Here is a 24,163-nt window from a genome sequence, read left to right on the forward strand (position 1 = left end):
TTCCATGCATACAGAAAAGTTAGCAATCTTCTTCTCTAGAAGAAATAGGACAAATATGTCAAATAGATATTGTAAACATTCTCAAAAATTGGTGAGAATATTTTGCTTTATTTGGGGCTAGATACTGAATAACAGGTTAAAATCACGGTCTGAAAAGATCGTTATTTATTCAATTTTTAGCAAATGGCGGTCCTTTGAATTCGCGAAAAGTAAAAAAAAAATCATACATTTTTAGCTCACCTGAGCAGAAAGCTCAAGTGAGCTCTTCTGATCACATCTTGTCCGGCGTCCGTCTGTCTGTCCGTCTGTCTGTAAACTTTTCACATTTTCGACATCTTCTCAAGAACCGCTGGGCCAATTTCAACCAAACTTGCCACAAAGTATCCTTGGGTAAAGGGGATTCAAGTTTGTTCAAATGAAGGTCCATGGCCTCATTCAAGGGAAGATAATTTGGAATTGATGAAGATTTGGAGGCATATTCTTAAAATCTTCTTCTCAAGAACCTCTGTGCCAGGAAAAATGAAACTTATGGGAAAACATCCTCAGGTAGTGAAGATTCAAATTTGTTCAAAGCATGACCCCTGGGGGTAGGGCGGGGCCAAAATGTCCGACCAAAGTTTAACATAGAAAAATATCAGAAAATTCATTAAACATCTTCTACATAAGAATGACAAAGCCATAATTTATAATATTTATTTGGAAGCATGGTCAGGTATTGTAGATTCAAGTTTGTTCAAATCATGACCCCCGGGGGTAGGGCGGGGGCAAAATGGCCAACCAAAGTTTTACATAGAAATATATTTGAAAATTCTTTAAACATCTTCTTCTCAAGAATGACAAAGCCATAATTTAGAATATTTATTTGGAAGCATGCTCAGGTAGTGTAGATTCAAGTTTGTTCAAATCATGACCCCCGGGGGTAGGGCGGGGCTAAAATGGCCGACCAAACTTTTACATAGAAATATTAAGGAAAATTCTTTAAACATTTTCTTCTCAAGAATGACAAAGCATAATTCATCATATTTATATAGAAGCATGTTCAGGTAGTGTAGATTCAAGTTTGTTCAAATCATGACCGTCGGGGGCAGGGCGGGGCCAAAATGGCCGACCAAACTTTTACATAGAAATATATTAGAAAATTCTCTTTAAACATCTTCTTCTCAAGAAAGACAAAGCCATAATATATAATATTTATATGGAATCATGCTCAGGTAGTGTAGATTCAAGTTTGTTCAAATCATGACCCCCCGGGGGTAGGGCGGGGCCAAAATGGCCGACCAAAGTTTTTAAAGATATATATAGGAAAATTCTTTAAAAATCATTTTCTAAAAAATACCAAATCAATGATTGGTCATGGGACTACTTTTGGATTTAAACTTTACTATAAAAAGCCATTTTCTACTTTTTCCTACCCTTAGTGCTCAGGTGAGCGATGTGGCCCATGGGCCTCTTGTTGAAACAGAACTTGGGAGCATTTTTCTTTAGATATATTTAATGTAAATATTGAATATTTCCCGTCTCTATCTTACGAAAGTCTGTACATGTATATATGCATATCGCGTATCGACAGGAAAGTCAAGTATCTATTGTGTTGATTTTGAGCCCAGTTGAATAATAACGAAACACCAGAATTATCTCGATTCGAAGTCAAAAGAATTTTCGCATTCAGATTTTTTTTTAATTTCCGATTGCAAATCAGAAAAAATTGTGTCGTAGTCAAAATGTCGAACTTTTAATCATATAATTATGATGAATTGTCTTAACCCTGTTTACTACGTAAGTACCTTGATTAAAGGTAATGACTGAGTGTTACGAATGAGGATGTTTTATTAAATAAATACATCGCTCGTCTACGATATGGCAAAATTGATTGTTTGCTATATAAATGAATATAATAATTGATTAGCTTTAAAAAATCAACAAGTAATTAAGTGTTTGTAATTGATCCATACATCCTCATAATTATAAAGACAGTCTACATTTCGGATAAACCCTCGTGCGCCCATATTTCGACGGTCTTTCAATGTGTTGCAATATTTTATTGTATGTAAAGCAAGAATCCATTGAAATAAATTGAGCATTATTACATCATTCAAATTGTATTCTTTCCTGTGTAAAAATTTATCCAATTAGTCTTATCTACTTCTATTGGTGATGAGGTCAAAAGTGACATAAAAACAATGGACACCGCCATTACCGAGTCCTAATTTCGACGGTTAAGTCATCAATCGATATGCAAGCAATCAGGAAGACCTTCGACCATATATTAAATATATAATTGTTCGGCAAGATAATTTGAAATAGATTTAAAGAAAAATATTAATTTTTTCTTATAAATCTTCTAAAGAATTATTCACTGTATGGTGAATTCGCGGAATTTCCTTTTCCGCGAAAACTCCGAGAGTCAATTTCCTGCTGTACAGTAGGTACACTTGTACATCAATATTTTTCTTGTGAATATATTGATAAAAGGGTTTTGTTAATATTTCAATTCGTAGCCCCCCCCCCTTGCCCCGCTCCCTCTACATATGTAGCTGAGTCTAAAATATGGTGACAATAAAAGGGTTTTACAATGAAATATGTTGCTGGAAATCTTCAGAAATAATAATTTTTACTAGATATCAGAGAAAATGTTTTGTTTTTTTAATAGGGATGTTTGTTTAAAAAAAACATCCAGAGTTATGTTGGGACCACTAAAGCGGATCAGATTTTTATATGGGAATGTGTAGAGAATTATTATAAGAGCCATGTTCAATCAAAGTACAGTAAAACTCGGTAAAGCGAAATTCTGGGGACCTGTGAATTCACATCGCTATATCCGCAATTCGTTATATCCGTATTACGAATTCGAATAACCATATTTAGCGAATTCGCAATATGCATGTTTTCCTTCAGGTATTACTACCAAATATATTACGGAAAAAATTTTTACAAAACATTCTTTCGATAACTTGGGTTTTATTATTAATCTAATTTCATATACAATTGCAAAGAGAAAATGAATCATGCAGTTTAATTGATCAAATTTTGAAATCTTTGAAGGTTTGTTATAAAATGTTATAAAAGAAGTAAATTCCATTAGATTTAACCTCAACTGGACTCAAAATCAGTTTGCAATATCCGTAAATTCGTTAAATTAGAGTTCGTTATAACCTTAAAATTTTGCAAAGATTTTTAATGAATTTTGCCAAGGGATCCATGAAAACTTCGCTATATCCGTGAATTAGCTGTGCCCGTGTTCGTAATAAACAAGTTTTAGTGAAATATACAGATGTGACCATGTTATATTTTTTTTAAATGATGGCCTCATGGGTAAGATAATGCATAAAGTTGGGGTTACAATTTTGCCTAATTCATGTAGACAGAGAAAGTAAATTGCTAACTTCTGTGTGAGAAATTGCAAGGCAAATCTTATCAAACTGATGTTGTGACATCCCCTTGTATTAATATAAGTCTCCAGATCATTTTCTATGGGACTTAGATAGGGCCTTAATATTTTATTTTGTTGGAAATACATTGAAACAACCTTTTTAAAAGTATTCTGGAAAATAACCAGACCAAGATACTCAGGTGAGCATTGTGGTAAATGGACCTTTTGAAATTAAATGATAAGTGTTCCATTAAGATTTTGGAATATATTTCTATTTTAATACAGATGCAGAGAATGTGGCCTCAAGAGAAAAAATTACAATAAATGGAAAAGAAATAAGAGTACAAATGTTGTATTCTCAACTAGGGTTGCCAGAGCAACCAATTAACTGGGCAGACTTGCCCTCCATTAACTATCCTTGTGAAAAACACTTTCTAAAATTTGTCAAAAATGTTGAGGTGGTAGCAAAGGAAATTGAGAAGACAATGCAGGAGAAGTTTGTAAAGGTTGAATGGCCGAAATCAGGATCAGACTTTGATGTGAAGCTGATATGCTCAGTAACTAAAGAGGTGGAAAATGCTAGAGGTATTCTAAAAAAGTGGAAAGAGGAAGCCCAGAAAAGCATGGAAAACTTGATTGGCAAGTATGCAGTTCAAAAACACTCGATTTTACCAGAGGCATGGGACACTTTCCTAGACAAGTTAAAAATGCTTAATATTGATCACCCAGAAAAAGTAGCTGTTTCATTAGAAGCCAAACAACATATAGTAGTAGTTGTTGGATTAGTAGAAAATGCAGAAGCCTTGACAAGAAAGATCCTAGATTTTGTAAAAATAGAGGAATTGAAAATAAAAACCAAGAAAGAGAAGATTGAGAAAAATGTTCCTTTAGATTTTCACAAATGCCAGCAACTTTGGAAAACACAGTATCGGAAGAAACTAAAGGCAGAATTTCCAGATGTTGATATGAATATTGATATTGATAAAAAAGAAGTAAACTTTTCTGGGAAATCTAGTGAAGTGAATGAGGCCATGATAAAAATGCATGAATATCTGATGATAACTAAATCAAAGTCTTTAAGAATATCCATAGGGAGACATGAAGTGTTTAAATCCAAGGATGTTAGGGATTCGTTTCTTGCAGAAATGAAAGCCAAAAACAATGAAGCTGTATGGAATGTTACAGAAGACAAAGTGGAAATGACGTCATCAAACATGAAAATGGTGGAAGAGGCCTTAATACTCTTTGATGAATTCATACCAGAGAAATCAATTAAAGTAAAACAGCTAGTGAAAATTTTGACCACACACGAATGGCAAGCTTGTGTAAAGAAGTTAAGAGAGTCATATGGCAAAAAATTGAACATTTTTTCGTCTGCTTCTGAAATCTGTGTCACTTCTACAAAGGATATTTTTCAGACTGTGTGTACAGAAGTTGAACACGTTTTGGAGGAATGTTCCAAAAAATGCTCTGTTGATAAAACACTTGTCAGATTGACAAATGCTCAGTTTAATTATGTGAAATATTTTGGAGAAAAAGAGTTGATGAAGTTGTCAGACGAAGCCAAAGAGAAAGATTTGAAAATTACCCAAAATCAAGAGAACCATTCCATAGACATCAGTGGCAATTATGAAGATGTCAAAAAAGCAAAGGAAAAGTTCATGATATTTGTGGAGAGACTGAGTGAAGACATATACAGTATAACGAAGCCAGGAGCGAAGGTTTTTTTCAACTCAGCCAACGGACGGGAAGCCATTAAAAGAACAGCCAAAGCCTCTTCCTGTATCATCATGAACGGTGGTCATCAATGTCACGGTAGTAATGATAGAGGTCAGAAAAGCAGACAGGCAGAAAACAGGATTACTTTTTTAATTATGTCAAACTCCAGAGACAACATTAGGAAGGCCAAAGTCAAGCTGGATGAAGTGATGGACAGTGAATTTGGCCGGACAGTAATAGATATATCAAAGCACACGCTAGCTAATTATCAGGTTAATTGGTTGATAAATTATTTTTTCTGCAGGGTAAAAACATTTTTGTTAATGATAAATAAACAAAATAAAAAAAAAACGACAGGAAAGACTTAAGTTTAATACTTTAAATGTAACTATTTAATTTTACTCTATATTTTGAAGATCTAAAATAAGAAATAATTAATTTTTGCGAGTTGTATCATATATCGATGCTTTAAAAAAGGATCACTTAAATTCCTAGAAACTCATAGGTATTCACTCAAGAATTCATCAATTAGAGAACAATAACATTCTGGGTGTATTGCATAAGCAATACATGCCCCATACCGGGTTACCCTTTTTCTTTACAATGTCATTTTTTAATATTCAAAAGTAATGACCAAGGTAAAACTGCTTGATGTTAATTTTTTACAGGTTGTGCTTTAACCTAAAAAAAATAATACACCAAAAGATGAAAATTCAACTCTTTTTTCACCGTTTTTTACTCGCTTCATATTTACCATTGACCTTCGGAATTTAGCGCAACAAGAACCCGATCTTAAACGATTAAGAAATATTAAAAATGTCATAATTCTATCAGAAACCAATGAAGCGAAACAACATTCGATCTGTAACTCATTAAGATACAATCAAATACCAAAATGCAGTTCAATATCTGCATGTTTTTAAAAAAAATGCGGAAAAACAAGTGGGGCAGATTGACAGACAGACAGCTAGCCGGACGGACAGACGCAGAGGAAACCTATAGTCACTTTCGGTTTCACTTGTAGGGGACTTAAAAGGAAGATTTATTATTGATTTATTTTCAGAAACTGGAAATAAAGAGATTAGCAAATGACACCGAGATTACCATTGAAACTACAAATATCGTAATTGTGGGACTTATAGCAAATGTCTATGATACAACAGTAGCTATTCATGAGTATATCCAAAAAGTTAAGGTAGGATTCTTCTCATATTTCTTGTATTTAAAAATTAATGAAAATTTCACAGAGTCAAGAAGACAATATCAGGAAGTGATGGTATCAGTGAAATTAAATTTGATCTTTTACATTAGAGGCAAGGTCAGGTCAATGTATTATCTTTTCCCTTGACATTAAGAATGAAAAATAGTGTTGCCAATCATGTGATGCCTACTTCTATTCTAAATGTTTAAAGAATGTTCTTTTTGCATAAAAAGTTATTACTATATCGGGTCTTTAGCATGATGTTACTAAATTTACCAAAATAAATCAACTAAACTGGATATTGCCAAATCCGAATTTTCTCTGTTTTTCTTGTTTTTTACGATATATTAGTTACTTTCATATGCTTCCTATATTTTCTTATTTTTACATATAATAAAGTAGTCTTATAAATGTACAAAATGATACAAAAAAAAAACGTTTTGATCGTTTACTAAGAAAGAAAAAAATACTTTTTTTTTTATGGTTTTTTAGTTCAATTATGTCAAAATGTACTTTGATTTGAAGCGTTTAAAATCTATCATAGTTCTAATTTGTTTGAAAAATCAAATTTATTTGATATATTTTGAGAGTTAAGTCCCTTATTATTAATTTAACTTACATTTGAAAATCTTTTCAAATCCTTGTTTGTGTAAAAATTATGACTAAATTCATTGTTCTGTAATAATTCTGAGAGGCAGAAGATATATTCATACGCCGTCATTCCGCCAAAAATATAGTCCCTGCTAGTTTTCAAACGCAGTTTACCATTTCTATTTTAAGATATATTTGCCGTGTTAAACAGTATTTTTGCACAGCTGAAACCGAGCAAAAATTCATTTCTGGAGTATGATAAGCTACCAAAAATGAAGCATTCTTGCAAATTCGACGAAATTTTATTCGGTATTAACAAAGTACTAGTCAGGAAAAGAACATGATATTCTCATGCATATTTATAAAGGACTGACGTTTATTCTAGATCTGCGCATGTGTGCGGGAAAAGCATCGCGAGAATCATCAGGTCGAGTAAAATATTTTTTGTGGCGTCTGTTCAGTGAGGGACACAAATAGACCAATCAGCTCAATGAGTTGCATGTAATGCATTTATGTGTTACTACATAAAATACTACATGTGTTTTTCAAAAAGGCTAGTTTTTTTAAATCGCTCTCAGAAATATTTGATGCATTATGTACATTATTATCTACTAATCCCATCCTCATATTTGCATACAATTGATTAACAATGATGAAAATTTAAGTTTTCCCCACTCCATTGTACAGGTCCGTTTGTTTAGAGTTTCCCCGTGCTTTACTCCTAGTGGACATTTTCGGTTGGGTGAACATTTATCGATCTTCAGTATGGAGCGCATATTATGCGCAAAAGATATTTTATGTCAAATACAATGTATGGAAAGTAATTTAAACTGCTATGTTTACACCCTGAATGGTATATCGTCAATTATCCCTTTTTGTTTTTAAATATGAACTACATAACATATGTAGATGAAACTTACATTCCATACATCTTGTCTTCTTAGAAATATAGTTGGGCTAATAAAATAAAATTGGTCAAGAAATTCCAGGCCTCTATAAAAACTATTCCAGTTTGAGAGCACAACCAAGCATTTCGATGAACACCACTAAGAAAAATTAAATCAGGTAGGTAGCATCGGTTTTTTTTTAAATTGGGTGGGGGAATAGAACAGTTAGAATAAAAATCAACTAGTTCGAAGAAATCTGACAAGTAAAATAGGTTCCAATATCTTTCACTACTAAATTTTATTCATTCACTACAATTTACTGTCAAACTCCAAATTTCACTTTCGAATTAGCCCGAGCCTATGCTGATAACCCACTTGCAAGATTTTTTATATTTTTTTCAAGAGGTCAGAAATACTGTGGTTCACATGTAAAGTATATAATTATATTATCTAGTAATATTCTGGTTTTGGCATTCGGTATATTGGCGTGAGATTTATATATGATATTCTGTGGAAGAAGAGCAGAATCGAATGTATCTTATAACCATTTTGATTGATCAAATTATATCATTTGTTTGTATTGGTTATTTCATTTTGGCACAACATGGTTTCCACACTTCTTTATCCATAGTCGCTAACAGCAGTAGAAGTTCACCCAACCGAAAATGTCCATTGAAAAGACAATTGCACGTGATTATTCCTCGGTACAAAAAGCAACCAACTCTGAGGTGCTCTCAATATTGACAATCCATAACTCACGTGTTTGTAGTAAAAACGTAGTAGACCATCATGCTTTTCGGTTCATTCACGAGATTGGACCATTGTTTGCTGTAAACATGCGAGACAACGTGATCATGAATATTTCAATAAGAGGCGGTTTTTTATCCGACACGGAGAGAAAATAATTTTTACCAAATAATATTTCATAACTTTGAAAAGTGATGGAGTGAAATTGTCTTATTTGCAGAAAGTATATAACTTATATAACTTGATGAGACACCACTTATATTTATTACTTTTAAAATAAAACACTAATACGGCATATATAGCTTTAAAGTTGTACAATTGTGATGGGGAAAGAAAAAAAATGTCTTTTAAATCCCTTACACCCACATGTAAATATATAAAACATATAAGCAAATATACTTTGAATGATTCATCTAGTCTGAAACCAGAGAAGAATCCGACCTTAAAGTCAAGGAGAATGCCTCTAGGATTGGGAAATTTGTGAAGTGGCAGTACGAGGTCTGGTGTAACAAGTGGATTGACTTTAGGGAAGATGTAAACTATCAGATAGAAACTGCTCATCTGTTGAGGGAGGAATCTTGTACTATACAAGACAGGACGGGAACTGAGTATGTCATCGACTTTAAGATAATGGAGGAATTTGAGAAGAACAGAAGTAATAACAGATATAAAATTCAGAGATTGGAAAAACGTAAGGGAGCTTTTTTCTTGGCTTCTTAACATTTATCTTTGATTATTTATTTCTCAGATGAACGAAAAAATATTAATTGCCTTTAAAATCTGTTGGATGCTTTACAAACTTCATGGATAGTCTGATACTAAAACCAACAAACGAATAAAACGAATTTTCAGAGAAGTCTTAATTGGAAAACTTACATTGGATTACTGAAGTTCTCTGTATTTAGTTTCAAATATAGTTGCTTAAAAACTTTCATTTTTTAAAAGAAAAAAGAGTAATGACGTCCAAAAATGGTTTAAATCCTCAAAATCTATGTAAATTATTGCAAAAGTAAGCATTTCAGCTACTTCCAGTTCGGAAAAATCGGTTCAGTAGTTTACGAGAAATCACGTGTACTATGATAAGTGAATAATAATAATAGGAAACAGTAAGGCCTTCCGAAGGACGTCGGAAGACTTTAATAATGTTATTCCAATATATTAGATTTAGAGGACTTTAAAAAATTGTTATAAGATGTAAAAAGATGCAAAATCGTTCGTTTGGAATTGCCGCTTGGGCTGGGTTTCAGATTCGGGTGGCAGGGGTTTCTTTAATTGTAATTGAATTAAAAATCATTGCTGATAAAAGTATAATTAACAAGATTTATTGAATTCATGTAATAAGTATTCTCCTTTAGCCAAGACTCTGTTTTTGTTAGATCTGATGCCAATTAAGTATTTCAGTGTTGCAAATGATAACAGGCCAATAATTGATAAAATTAATTTTATGAAGTATTTTGTTTCAGCAGGGGTATTTCTATGAGGCTACAGACAATTCGAAACAAACAATACACTAATTATCTATTTTAGCGAGAACATTATTTTCACGTTTATATGTGAGTCAGCGTGTTAAAAAAGCATAGTTCTTGTGCATTTAAAAAATATATTTTAAAACTTATGCAGGTACAAAAATAACTTTTATACAGTCAGAGATAATAAAAAGAAACAAAAATAAGTAAAGATTCACACTAAGAATTAGTGAGTTTGTATTTTAGTAGCTACTTCTGTTTGCTTGCCATCCAAATGGGCCCCAATGAAGAGAAAACAGGTAATGGTAGAAGTTAAACTGAATTCTAGTGAGGAAGAGTATAAACAAGTTCTACAGAGATTTCAGGCCACCAGTCAAGAAGATGTGACCGTTACAGAGGTAATAGGTTCTCTCTTGGATTTTGACAGTTGTTGGACACATGTATTATTTAAGAATATCAAGTTCATAGAACAATAGAAAATGTTTCTTTTTCTTCGGTACTTATATATATACATTATTAATTATAACTATGTATTTGATCAGTTTTTAGTTAAGAATTCAAAATTTAATTTGTGCTTTTATTCTCCACTCCCGAAATATGTTTGTGAATTAGATTTATTATTTTAACTATGCATGACGCACTTTTTATCTTTATGAACTTTGATGAAGATATCAAAATTACATGGTTAGATCACATTATTTTATGAAATCAGTGACATTTTGCATAAGCATTTTCAGTTATTTCACCACAAATTTCCAAGTCAAAGGACAGCCAAAGGAAAGATCCCCCTCCAAATTTTCTATATTATTTTCTACTGACATAAAAATAGTTCTCCAAAATTATTCAATTATATTTGAATTTATCATGAAATAAAAAAATTAGTTTTCAGATATTTTTCTTTCTCTCCTATGTGTCACTGGAGCCTGAATATTGATTCAAGATTTTTTTCAAACATTGTGTTCTACATCATTGAGGTCTTTGTATTGAATTCTTTAATTTGCATTAATTTTCATTCAAAAAAAAATTGTTATTCTAATGACAAATGATATTACTTTATATGTTTTTGTAAAGATTTTTATTCGAGAAAAAAAATTAATGAAAATTTTAAGATTTTAACATATCCCTTTTTGTATAGACTACAATGAAATGTGCACAATCATATGTAATCTGCAACCACATGCTATGAAAAAATTTATCAGACAAGATTTATCAGACTAGTCCTGAATATTAATTTCTTAAAACATCTAAATTTTGGCATGATTGAATTTACTCTTATGAGCCGAAGGCTCAAGGGAGTTTTATGATCATAATTTGTCCGTTGTTTGTCATCGTTGTCGTAAACTTTTTTCAATATTTATCTTGTTCTCAGGAACCACAGGGCCAAGTTCAATCACACTTGCCACAAAGTATCCCTAGGTAAAGGAGATTCAAATGAAGGTCATGTCCTTTTAAAGATGAAATAGTTACGAAATGCATAAAATAAATGACATAATTGAAAAATCTTCTTTTCAAAAACCATTGAGCTAGGAGAGGTGAAACTCTTGAATTATTGCCAGATAGTGTAAATTCAACACACAATAGACGATCAAAGTTGTACATAAGAAAATTTATGAAAATTTTTCTCAATAACAGCAAAGCCATAATTGGTCATGATTTCATAAATGGTCATATTTATATGGAAGCATTCTCAGGTGGTGTAGATTCAAGTTTGGAAAAATCTTCAAAAATCTTCTCCTCAAAAAAAGCAAAGCCATGGTTGGTCATATGTATATGAAAGCATCCTCAGGTGGTGTTCATATAGATTCAAGTTTGTTTTTAATCATGAAACTAGGGGTAGGGTAGAGAAACATTATGAAAATTCAAAATTGTAACAATAAAGTCACAGTTCGTCAAAAAATATGCAAGCATCCTTATTTAATAGAGATTCCTTTTTGTTCAAATCACTCTCCGTTTAAGGGGTAGGTTGGAACCACTTATGCATTTAAGCTTTTCAATACTAAACTGATTCTATACTTTTTTGTGGTCAATGTGGTAGCTTGGCCTCTTGTTATTTTTTTTTTCAAAATAAGAAAAAACTATACATACACCAATCCATTCACCAATTTGTTTTCTGTGATATTTAATATCCTGGAGTACTGATATAGTTTTCAAAGAGCAAGTAATATTGATGATTTGTCAATCTACAAATAAGCATCATACATTTAGATAAGAAGAATACAGAATCCATATCTATATCAACAATATGCGGCAAAGAGAATAGAAATCCAAATGAAGAATGGAAAAGACCCCGAGCAATGGTTGTGGCATGCAGCCTATCCTCACACGGTTAATAAAATCATCAGCAATGGATTCAAAAGGCAGTACTGTATCAGACATGGTATGTTAATGAAATATTACATAATTTATTGACTCTTGTCTAAGATTAAAAGCTAGTCTGAACAAACTGAATTCCATATCACAAATTATTCAGTAGATGCATATATGTTATGAAAAAGTACTTCTATAAAAGGGATACCAAGTACTTGATGAAATATAGTGGTACATGTACCTATCAAACAGCTCAACAGTAACTTATTATTTTCCATAGGTACATGGTGTGGGGCTGGTGTCTATTTTGCTGTGAATGCCTCCTATTCTGTTGGTTACTGCAGAGTGGACACCCAGGGACTCAGACATATTTTCTCCGTCCAAGTCGCCACTGACGAAGTTTGCCAGGGAAGTGGAAGTTTAAATGTACTTCCTCAAAAACCAGGTGCAAAAAGCCACGAGACTTACGATTCTGCCTCCGATAATCCTAGTAGACCTGTGATGTTTGTGATATTTCATGACAGCCAAGCCTATCCAGCATATCATATTATATTAAAATGATTCAAAAAGGTCGACATATCTGTGCTTTTAAAAAAAATAATTAGGTCTTTCCACCTTTCTGTGGAGAGACCTCTTGAAATGCTTCTGTTTCTAATTATTTTATTTCTCACCTTAGCTTTTGAGACCGTAAGACTTATCGAAAAACTTTATAGCTCATCATATTGAATATTTTAAATTATTCCATAAAACGTCCCCCTGTGTTTGAACTTTAACCCCTTACCTAGTTATTAACCTTTCACCGTAAAGCTTGTTATCGCTACTCCTCTGAAACCGTAAACCGTAGAGATACAAAACCTTCACCAATGTCTTCAACTAATTTAGGAGACTTTTCAATCTTTTCATTGCGAAAGTTTTCTTCGACCCCTTCAATGAGTTTCTGCCCCTGCAAGTTTATAAATTGGATAAATAATTAAAATTTTCTAAACGAGAAGTCGTAGAGGCATGAAACTAACTGCATGAGATTCATTGACCTCTGACCTTTTAAATTCATTTCAAGGTCAAAGATCAAGGTCATTCCAAATATGAGGAATAAATTTCTTTTAATAGCTCTTATGTCCTTCAACATACACCATCTATCTTCTGATTTTGATATGTACTATTGAAGCTCTTTCGATGATTTCATTCTTGTCCCCTAAGATTGATCCTTTGAAAAGTTATTGCCTTTTGTGCTAAAAACCTTGTTATCGCTACTCCTTCTAAACCGTAAGCCGTAGAGACAGAAAACTTTCACTAATGTCTTCAGGGTCCTTAGGCACAACTTTAATCTTTTCAGTGCGAAAGGATCTGATGACCCCTTATATGAGTTATCGCCCTTTAACGTATTTGCACTTTCTATTAAGCCTCATAACTTTATAAGTATAAGTAGTAGAGGCTGGGGGTCAATTACCATGTGACCCTTGACCTTTGATGTTTAATTTTTTTACAAGGTCAAAGGTCAAGGTCATTTCAACAATTTTAAAATCTTCATATTTTTTATCATTCAAATCTTTTCTTGTTTCTTTTTCATGAAACTTTATTTAAAAGAAATAAATATAAAAAAAATAAGAAATTTAAAAAAGGTGGAAAGACCTCTAATTGTTCTAGAACAATTAGTCTACTAGTTGGATTTATAATCATTTTGAAGTGTCATATATTTTATGTACAGGGTTATTTGAAAAGGGAGAATATGATAGATGACGCAATACATTTTACAACGTTGACCTTTTTGTTGTTTTTTTTTTAATTAAAACTCAAGGTTGTTTCCAAACTTACCGGTCATTTAAAATACAAACTAAATTCAATAATTGTCGCCTCATAACATACCTGTATATATATAAATCTGATGCCATTTTCTATGAGATTCTGTTTTATATTATCATGACTTTCGGCCTTGTCCTGAGTGAGTACATGTACATAAATGTTTATGATGTTCTACTCAATCAGTTGTTGTTTCTGGTTATGTTTTACTGGTTGCCTATCAAATATTATTTATCTATAGATTTCTTATCAGCTTTCCTCATCCCAATAACAACTTCTTGTACACGTGCCAACCAGTACACGCATTTATATCTTATGTGACATATGTATAGGCAACTTTATCATTTTGATTTGTCAGTTTGCTAGGCAATACAAGTTGTAGGCCTTTCAACTAATTTTTCAAGTTGCACATAAGGTAAAAACATTGCATAGATAGATTTATAGGTACATTAAATTATCAAAAAAGATAATTACTTGTGCATACTTTTAATAACATCATTAAAAAGTTTAATTATTTATAATTGACTTTTCCAACGTTGCGTTTTAAGGACAAGTAAATCAGGTGTGAAATATGACCAACTAAGTGCCAATTTTTGAGTTATGCTTCAGCATTGGTATTGTTATGTACTCAAAAGGGTCTTTTCTCCTTCGTTTCACTCATCCGAACATAAAATATTTCTATTTTAAGTATCTACCGTATATACTCGCCTATAAGTCGGTCTGCCTATAAGTCGGTTGTATTTTGTTTGGCTATTTGGCAGGGATTTGCCAATGACCTGCTTTTAAGTCGGTACAACTTTTTACCAGAATGAGATGACAGTTTTTCATTAATGCTCTGATTTTTTACCCTTATGTTATAAATACTTTACAAATAAAGTACTTATTTAACTTTAAATGAAAATAAAAATATATTTGATACATCTATGTAAACTACCTGTAATTTATGTATAATTTTATAATTTAAAAGTGATATATATCCAGACTTTGTTTAACATAAGCTGTTGAAATTTTAAGTAGAATACTAACATTCGCCTTTCAGAAAAATACCACTCTTCTATGATCCGCCTTTTAGTCGGACATAGACATTTGAACTAAAATTTATCTCCCAAAATACCGACTATTAAGCGAGTACATACGGTAAGTGGATAAACAATAGAACACAGATTTAGAATGTGATGAGCGCTTATCAACCATTTTATTTGCGATATGTATAGAAAACATGCGAAATTATCAGATGCACTGGAAGCAGACCCCAAGAAGTAATTTCACATTACAATCTACAAAATGCAATGTAAAATATTAAATACACATATCAAAATTATGTATCATTCTAATGATATTTCCATTTTTATTTGTTTTCTCCTTGTTAAGGTTTGTCTGCCTATATAATTTTAATGGTGAAAAGTACAAATTATTGAATTTATTTTCATTTGATTAAGTTTAAATTTCCCATTTTTTTTCAAAAATGTATAGTCCGCCATAATATTTAAGATGGCTATTGGCTAGACAGAAGCATAGGTCAACATAAAAAAAATCGTTCATTTTTTTTGAAAACAGCATCAATAAAATTGAATATTATGTAAAAAAAAAAATGAGTCAAATGCATAATTGTGATGCTAAAAATTCCCAATACTTTTAAATTGTGAATATAAGGAAAACTATCTTTCAATAGAAGTAAAAGAAAGAAAATGCCTGAATGAAGCCACATGAGTAGGCGTTATTGCCCTTAATTGTCAACATTTTCTAAAAAATTGAATAATTTAATGAATACAGGAAATCATTTTTCCAAAATGTATTGTTCTGTTGGGTAAAAATTTAATTTATATTTTTGCAAAAAACTATGACATCACAGGAGGATGGAATTTCCTTAACTTTGAAAATTAATCGAATTGATTTTATAATATATCTACTGGAATGTAAATTTCACCAGCGAAAGATCAGGAACCATAGGGGCTTTGTAAACATGCAAATGCCCTGGCATACTCAATAAACTAGACAGTGATTCCTTGAATAAATCAAAAAAGGGTGTTCGAAAACTGGTTGACAGCTCGTCGATGACCACTTCATGCCTGAGCAGCACCTTATTTATCATGACCTAACAATTACTTTTCAATTATACTTTAAATTCGCAGGCCGAAATAGTTCAAACAATACAACTAATAGAAATTGATTTATGTTCTCCTTCGTTTCACTCATCCGAACATAAAATATTTTTATTCTTAGTATTTAAGTGAATAAACAACAGAATACAGATATAGAATGTGATGAGCGCCTATCAACCAGCTCGACGACAAAGGTGCTGCATGCATTCAACTGCAAAAGAAATGATCAAAGTATAGTTGTAAAACAATTTTGTTTTTAAAGATATATAAAACACAGCAGTGAAGAGGAAGCACATTATGATATTTTAGATAGAATTAAATTGGAATTTCAGCAGTAAAAACAATTATCGTTCGAAACTGGAATATATGTGTTAGATTACTTCTGAACTACAGAACTTATAAAACCTGCAAAAATAACATCTGTGTTTGTATGTTCGTTATCATTCCAAAATTCAATACTAAATCCTTTATTTAGAATTTCGTGTCCGTAAGTCTAGGCTCCTGAATCTCTATCGGTAATTTCTTTCCAATGCGAAAAAAATACAAATGAACTGAAATTTAAAATAATAGTTTTTCATATACTAGTAAGTACAATTAATGATTAGTAAACAAAACCCATCAAAACAACATTTTAGTATAAAATTATTCACAATGCCCAATGCAGGCTTAATTGTACAATGTCCTGTACGGGCAATTCACATTAAATCATTTGGCACTTAAGGGGGCCGACTATAGTTTTATTGTGTGAAAACTACAATAGCGAAACTCTTCATTTTTATACCATATATAACTTACATTAACTTCAGTGTACATGCAAAGTTTGGGGGAAATCTACCGTCCAGGTATTTTTGAGGGACCGTCTCTAAATACAGGTACATTTACTATAGGATTATATAGGAAAATGCCAAATTTTGTCCTTTAAAGCAAATTATACAAATACTACAATAGACATTTTGTTCAAACTATAATATTTGATGAGCAATACTATATTATACAATATATATAAGAAACACAGAATTCTACCGTCTGGTTACCAGAGGGGGCATCTCAAAATGCAAAAAATTAGCAATTGTTACTCTTTTTATAGAGTTATTACAAAATGTGACGTACATAATGGATTCACATGAAAACATCATAAAAATATTGGAGATATTCTCAAATTTCTATGTTTTAAATTTCCAGAGCGTATGTTTATTACTTTTTCTTTAATAATATTTTTATTACCCCTTTCTTTAAGAGCTTCAGATTATCATAACGTCAAAAACACACTGCAACGATGTCAACCTACCTATCAATTGCAAAGTCGGTTAAAAAATCAGTTATATCAAATTGTAATTACATTTTTATACCTATAATTTATTAATTTTGTTTAATTTTAATAATTAAGTGAAAAAAGTTGCATTAAAACAGTAAATACGCTTCATTTTACTATGATGCGCGAAATATTGCGCAATGGAAACTATAGTCGGCCCCCTTAAGGCTAATTCATAAAGCCCCATCAAGTCTTATCAAAATTGCCCCATCAAGACTAAAATACAAAAGCCCCAAGGCTTAGTCAAAATTGCTCCATCAAGGCTAAAAAAAGCCCCATCAAGGCTTGTCAAATTGCCCCATCAAGGCTAAACTACAAAAGCCCCATTAAGGCTTATCAAATTTGCCCCATCTAGACTTAGCCTATAAAAAACAAACAAAGCCCCATCAAGGCTTGTCAAAATGCCCAATCAAGGCCAAATTAAGAAAGCCCAATTAAGGCTTGATAAAAAAAAAATGCCCCATCATGGCTTACTTATAAAAGCCCGATTAAGGCTTAAACAAAAGTGCCAAATAAAGGCTCAATTACAAAAGCCCCATTTAGGCTCTAATACATTACCCAATGAAGAAAAACTGCACTGTCAAAGCTGTTTATACACTTTCCAATAAACTGATGCGTAGTTATAATCATATACATTAATTAGTTTCAAAGAATAAATTGACTGAATTTTATCATTGTCTATTAACAGTGATAAATATATGATTAAGGTAAGTCACTCCTGAAATTTGTTAAATCAAAGATTTTTTGAGAAGTATATTTTGGATAAGTACTCATAAAGTGTAACTCAAAATCGCAAAGAAAATAGGGGGTCAGTGTGCATCCAACTGGCCCCGGGATCATGAAACAGACTTAGACTTAAGTCAAAATTTTAATTATCTATAAAATCTTTAAAACTTGTTGAAGGAAACTCATAATTTGCATACAACATCAGACTGATGATACAAAATCGGAAGGCATTTTCATTTTGGGCTGCTTGACCTCTAAAAAAATTCAGCAACTAAGGCATTTTTTGACTTAAGCTTAAGATGCTTCATGATCCCGGGGCCTGATCTACGGTACATTTAAGTTGACCTTTTTGCACTTAAATTTCATCTCTTTGGTTAATTATTTTAACCATTATTATATTTGATTAGATGTAAGCATGGCAATAAATATAATCTTATTTTAAGTAGAATAGTTTGAATAATATTTTCATTAAACAAATCTTGCAAATTTATGCGCATAAATTATTGTGTGACCTTTTTGCACTAAAAAATAACATATTTGGGGTATTAAAAAACTTAATAGGCAATAAAAAATTTTCTTATATCAAACTTTTTACGACTTGAGTGCTGATCAGTCACAAGTATCGAGTAATTCTAAAAAATGAAAGAAAAAGGTGGGGTCAGTGATGTTAATTTTGAAATATTTTTCAAAATATGTGATTTTCAGGCAAAAAATGGTGTAAATTTGACCTTGACTTTTTAAATATATTTTCATTTTTTGGAAAAGTTTGTTGAGGAAAGGTGTAAAACTTAGTTTAAAAATGTAAATTAAGACCTATATTAAATATTTTTAGCAATATCAAAACGGAAAATATTCCCCGAGTAAAAGTATGTGAGGCTAAATTTCCATTACATTAAATTTTATAAATGTGCAGATTTGCAGAATTTTCTGCTAAATATCCTTCCACCAAAAGAAATAGTCCCTCATAAATCTTGCTTCTTTGTAGATTTTTGAGCAGTTTTTTCAATGAACGTTAAAAAATTTACATTGTTGAATTTAAATATGCTATAAAAATTGAATTTTAATAAGTAGATTTGAAGTAACAGCTTCTGCGTGAACTTTTCTAAAAAGCTGACGAGTGACTTACCTTAAATTGCAAATTTCAAAATTAAAAACATCTACTTATATCTATGGAATGAAGCTTATTTCAACTTACGTTATACGATATAACATAACTTGGGGCGGATTACGCTTTATAAACCGCGAAGCGGTTTATAAAAAAACATAAACTGCCCTAGTTATGTTATATCGTATAACATAAGTTGAAATAAGCTTCATTCCTTATAATTTAATTTCAATGTAGACAATGAAACAAATTTCCATTTTTTCCTTCAGAAAAGGGCTTCAAATATCGCATATTTTGAAAGCGGAGTAATAAATTTTTGACGTAACTCATTGTGACATAGGCAATTTATGTTATACAAAATTGAAAAAAAAACCGTTTAACCAATCAAATGACGTGTTACAACTAAAATTTAATTATAACGATATGTTTGTCCTCACTATTTTATGAATTCAAGTAAGAAAAAAAAACTGCATTTATTTATTTAATTGAACAGAGTATGATTATAAATACTTAATAATAAATTGAACATATTTTATTGATAATTAAAGCCAAAAGGATAAGACACAAGTTCTACAGCAACTTAGATAGTCTTCTCCTTATACAAAATTTTATAACATTGCCAAAATAAAGAACAATAATTTTCAGTAACAAACCAACTAGTAGTGCCAAAGACTGTAAACTCTTGATACCAGAATACATTTTCGATATATACAAAAAATTAAGATTTTTCAGAGAATCTACCACATTCTTTAAAAAAGGTATGAATAACTTTTAAAGTTTCTATATTTTGTTGATCAGATAATGATTCAACACCCCATAACATCAAATGGACATCTATAATACAAATTGCTGAATGATAATAAATTATTAATTCGAGAATATCTTGCTGTTGCATATTTTCTACAAAATTACTCAATAATAGCAAACTATGTATGGGTTATAATCTTTTTGAGACATTGAACAATACTAGTGTAGGTACATTGTACGTATCTTCAAACATTTCGGTCAAACCGTCTTTTTTTTAATTTGAACAGACAAAATTAAACAAAGAAGTATAATATCATATTATATTAAGCTATGCTCTAAATTCACAACAAATTTATAAAACATATATATTAGTATAAAAATCAACTAAATGCTGTCATGAGACAGTAATACCCGCACTAAAGTGTTTGCCTCTAAATACACGCTCCTACACATTGGGCGGCTTTCCAAGGAAAAAGTCAAAATAATTCTATATAATTTACATGTATTCATTAAATTGAGTATGAAATTCTCCCTGTAACCTATAACTCAAAATCTCTTATATTTATTTTACATGCTTAATTCATTATAAACCAGTTTGAATTTTATTAATGATGTAAATTAGATTTTGATAAATGTTTTCATAATAGGACCTTTTTGAATTTACTAATCCCCCCTCGACACCACAATCACACTGCACATACTTTCTGGAATAGGATAGATGGAACAGTTTTGTTAAAACATCGTTTGTTATGAATTAATTAAAAATTTGTTCTTGTACTAAACATGTTAACATGTAAATTTCTACATCACATCACATTGCGTCACCCATTATCATATTTTTAGATTAAACTCCATTCGGCACACCTCGGCCGATTCCCACTTCATCTGATAAGATGACGGAATCGACGAATGTTTGCAGAATGGAATAGATAATGCTGCAGTCTGGTGTGCATTGGATCAATTCATTTTGTGTTATAATTGGATTATACTTCATGAAGTTGACAAGACCTATGGAGGTTGGTAAGTACAAGTTTAAGTATAGTGGGGGGTAAAATAAATCCAAACGATTAGGTTAAAGTTCAAAAAGGGTCAAAGATCACCGCATGCCACACTAGACGAATTTCATATTGTGAAGTTATCTCCCGTTGTCGAAGTGACATTCAGTTACTGCCAATACTGGTGCGGATCCAGAATTTTTTTTTTCGGGAGTAGGGAGGGGGTTCACATCTCAGTCAAAAAATTCCTGCCCAGAATTTCCTGACAAGCAGGAGAAAAAAAACTGAAAACAAATAAACAAAATAAAACAATAGTTGTGGGGTCAGTCAATGTTTTCTAAGTTAGGGGGAGGATGTCCAAAGTCATTTTTTATTTGTTTCTGTATATTGTCTTGTTTAAATATCAAAGCAAATTCCAGGGAGGGGGGGTGTCCAATCTCCCTACCCACTCCCTGTCCCTGAAATAACAATCTATTTTGTGATTCCAATTAAATAGTATATTTTTTCCATTTGACTAATTATACATATTTTATTTCTTGTTTATATTATGTCTGTCTATTTGTCTGCAAACATTTTAACCTTGCCCATAAGTTTTAAGTGGGATGGGCTATACAAATGGCTTTCACATTTTATAGGTTTATTTCTTGTGATAATTAAGACGTTTTATTTGGGTACCATTAATTTTTACCTATGATCGCTTGACCTAGGATACACATTTTTACAAGAAAAATACCAAACTTTAAACTTTGCCTAAATTTTGATCAGTAGGTGCTAGGGCTTTCATGCTTAACATGTGTATTCATTGCGAACTGTCAACAGGTATAAATATGTTTGACCTTGACCCTAGAGTTTGAACCACTTAAAAAAATTAACCTTGGCAATTAACTTTCGAACAGAAGGTACTAGGGATTACTTATTTCAAATGTGCATTCCTTGTGACAAGACTTTCTTCTGATACCAACAATTTGAACCCTTTGACCTTGACCTTTGAGTTTGTCATATATTTAAGAAACTTCAACCTTCGCCATAGGCTTCCATACAGGGACATCAGTGTTTCACAAACACATCTTGCCTTCATTATTATTTGGTGGTGTCTCCATATGAGGTAAAAATTCCTGAGAGAGATGTATTCACAACAAACAAACAAATTACTAAAGAAAATATAAAACATGAATATGTTGGTCATGCATATGTCTGCATGAAAAAAAAACAGCTTTTCAAATACTGTAACCATATTGTAACCCTTTCAAAACTCTCATTTGAGCTTTTCTGGTTTCCTTATCATATAACGTCTGTCGTGACGTGTTGTCCATCTGTTTGTATGGAAACTTTTTACATTTTTAACTTCTCTAGAACCACTGGGCCAATTTTACCCAATACATATAGAAATATGTACATTTGTATGTCAGACTGTCCATCTGTCTCAATAAATTTAACCTTGGTCATCACGGTCATATCTACTGAATGAGAAGAGACAAGGCATTCATATTCAACTTATGTACTAGTATTTACCTGTGAGAATGGCATGGTTTTTTTTTTTTTACATATGACCTAGAAGTTTGACATACTTGCAAAAAAATTAAATTGTTATAAATTCATCATTTTGAAAGAGAAAAGTTAGGGCATTAATATTATAATGCATGTATATCATTACCTGTGATAAGACCTTTCCAAATGAATCATGACTTTTACTCTGTGACCTTGACCTTGAAGCCTAACCTACTTTTCAAAAATATTGCATTTGCTTATAACTTTTGATCGAGATGAGATCTAACTCTTACATTTGACATGTACATTAATTACTCATAAGAATTCAAGGTGTTTCCCAGCATGCGATGCTTTTTTACCCCTTGACGTTGATGTTTTACATAATTTTCAAAATATTTAACTCTTCTAAAAGATGATTAGGCTTCTGAGTAACATTAAGGAGGACTTCAGGAAAGATAGGACTTTTTGCACAAAAAACGTCATTTTTCAAACCCCCATTTGACCCCCCGGGGCAAAATCCTAATTCCAAAACCTTACTGCACATCTACATGACAGCACCAACCATCTCCAAAAGATGATTAGGCTACTGTGTAAAATGTAGAAGGAGTTCAGGGAAGACGGGGCTTTTTGCATAAAAAACGTCATTTTTTTAATCCCATTTGACCCTCTGGGGCAAAATCAAAATTCCAAAACCTTACTGCACATCTACATGACACCACTTATCATCCCCCAAAAGATGATTAGGCTGCTGAGTAAAATGTAAGAGAAGTTCAGGGAAAACGGGGCTTTTTGCAAAAAAACCCCATCATTTTTCGACCCCCATTTGACTTCATTCAATTGTGAACAATATATATCTCTAACAATTCTAAAAATGCTCTAATTAAAGTCAAAAAGGTGCCGACTTCCATCTGGGAATATTTCAAGTACTTATGCTTTGCACAAAATCAAATGTTACATAACTCTTGCAATAAAATTGACAGGAAGTGCTGTGTATTCAGTTATTACCTTCCAAAATTTGCCCATAAGAGCGGGAAACTGTCAAGGACTGTACTTCCTCACCAGAATACTCACGCGGTATTCTCTAACAAGACCCTTTTTTACTCTGAAATACCTTGTCGAAGCTTAAAATCGTCATTGGTATCATCAATAATTGAATTGTCTTGATATTCATATAAACAATCCCATTATCATCAATACGTAAAAACTAAAGTTTCTTTTGTTCAAATGATTAATTTATCATTTTTTTCTATTCTGTTATTTTCCAACAAGATCACTGCTCTTTTAATATCATTTTCTCTATTTGCATTTAATATTAAAAATTCATACTATATTTTCTTACTTTTAACTGAAAGTCAAATACCTTTTTCTCCATCGTTTTCTGACTTAACTTCAGTTGACAGACACTTTCTTCTTTTTGTCATCTTACTATACCTTCTCTTTTTGTCGGAGAAAATGTATAATGCATCTTCAGTTTTAAAATCGTCTCCAAAACTCTGTGTAGAGCCAGGTTGTTCACTTTGAGACACAGCATGCATAGCCTGCTCCTCACCCACGTGGCTAAAAATTCGACTCAATCATACGTGCTACAGGTAAAAGGGTGCTA

General features: G+C 31.9%; 1 protein-coding gene across 1 annotated transcript in view; it reads left to right on the forward strand.

Annotated features, from left to right (window-relative positions):
- Nucleotides 1-13,239, forward strand: part of LOC134262838 (protein mono-ADP-ribosyltransferase PARP14-like) — a 68,491-nt gene extending 55,252 nt beyond the window's left edge. The window contains exons 8-13 of the mRNA XM_062745168.1: nt 3,656-5,361; nt 6,153-6,284; nt 8,933-9,206; nt 10,228-10,379; nt 12,187-12,358; nt 12,569-13,239. Coding sequence (XP_062601152.1) covers nt 3,656-5,361; nt 6,153-6,284; nt 8,933-9,206; nt 10,228-10,379; nt 12,187-12,358; nt 12,569-12,849 — 2,717 coding nt within the window. The 3' untranslated portion in view covers nt 12,850-13,239. The remainder of the gene's footprint in view (nt 1-3,655; nt 5,362-6,152; nt 6,285-8,932; nt 9,207-10,227; nt 10,380-12,186; nt 12,359-12,568) is intronic.
- The last annotated feature ends 10,924 nt before the right edge of the window (nt 13,240-24,163 follow it).

This window comes from Saccostrea cucullata, unplaced genomic scaffold (genome assembly GCF_032062105.1).
Source record: "Saccostrea cucullata isolate Sc308-1 unplaced genomic scaffold, CSIRO_AGI_Scuc_v1 ctg592, whole genome shotgun sequence".
NCBI classification, from domain to species: Eukaryota; Metazoa; Mollusca; class Bivalvia; order Ostreida; family Ostreidae; genus Saccostrea; species Saccostrea cuccullata.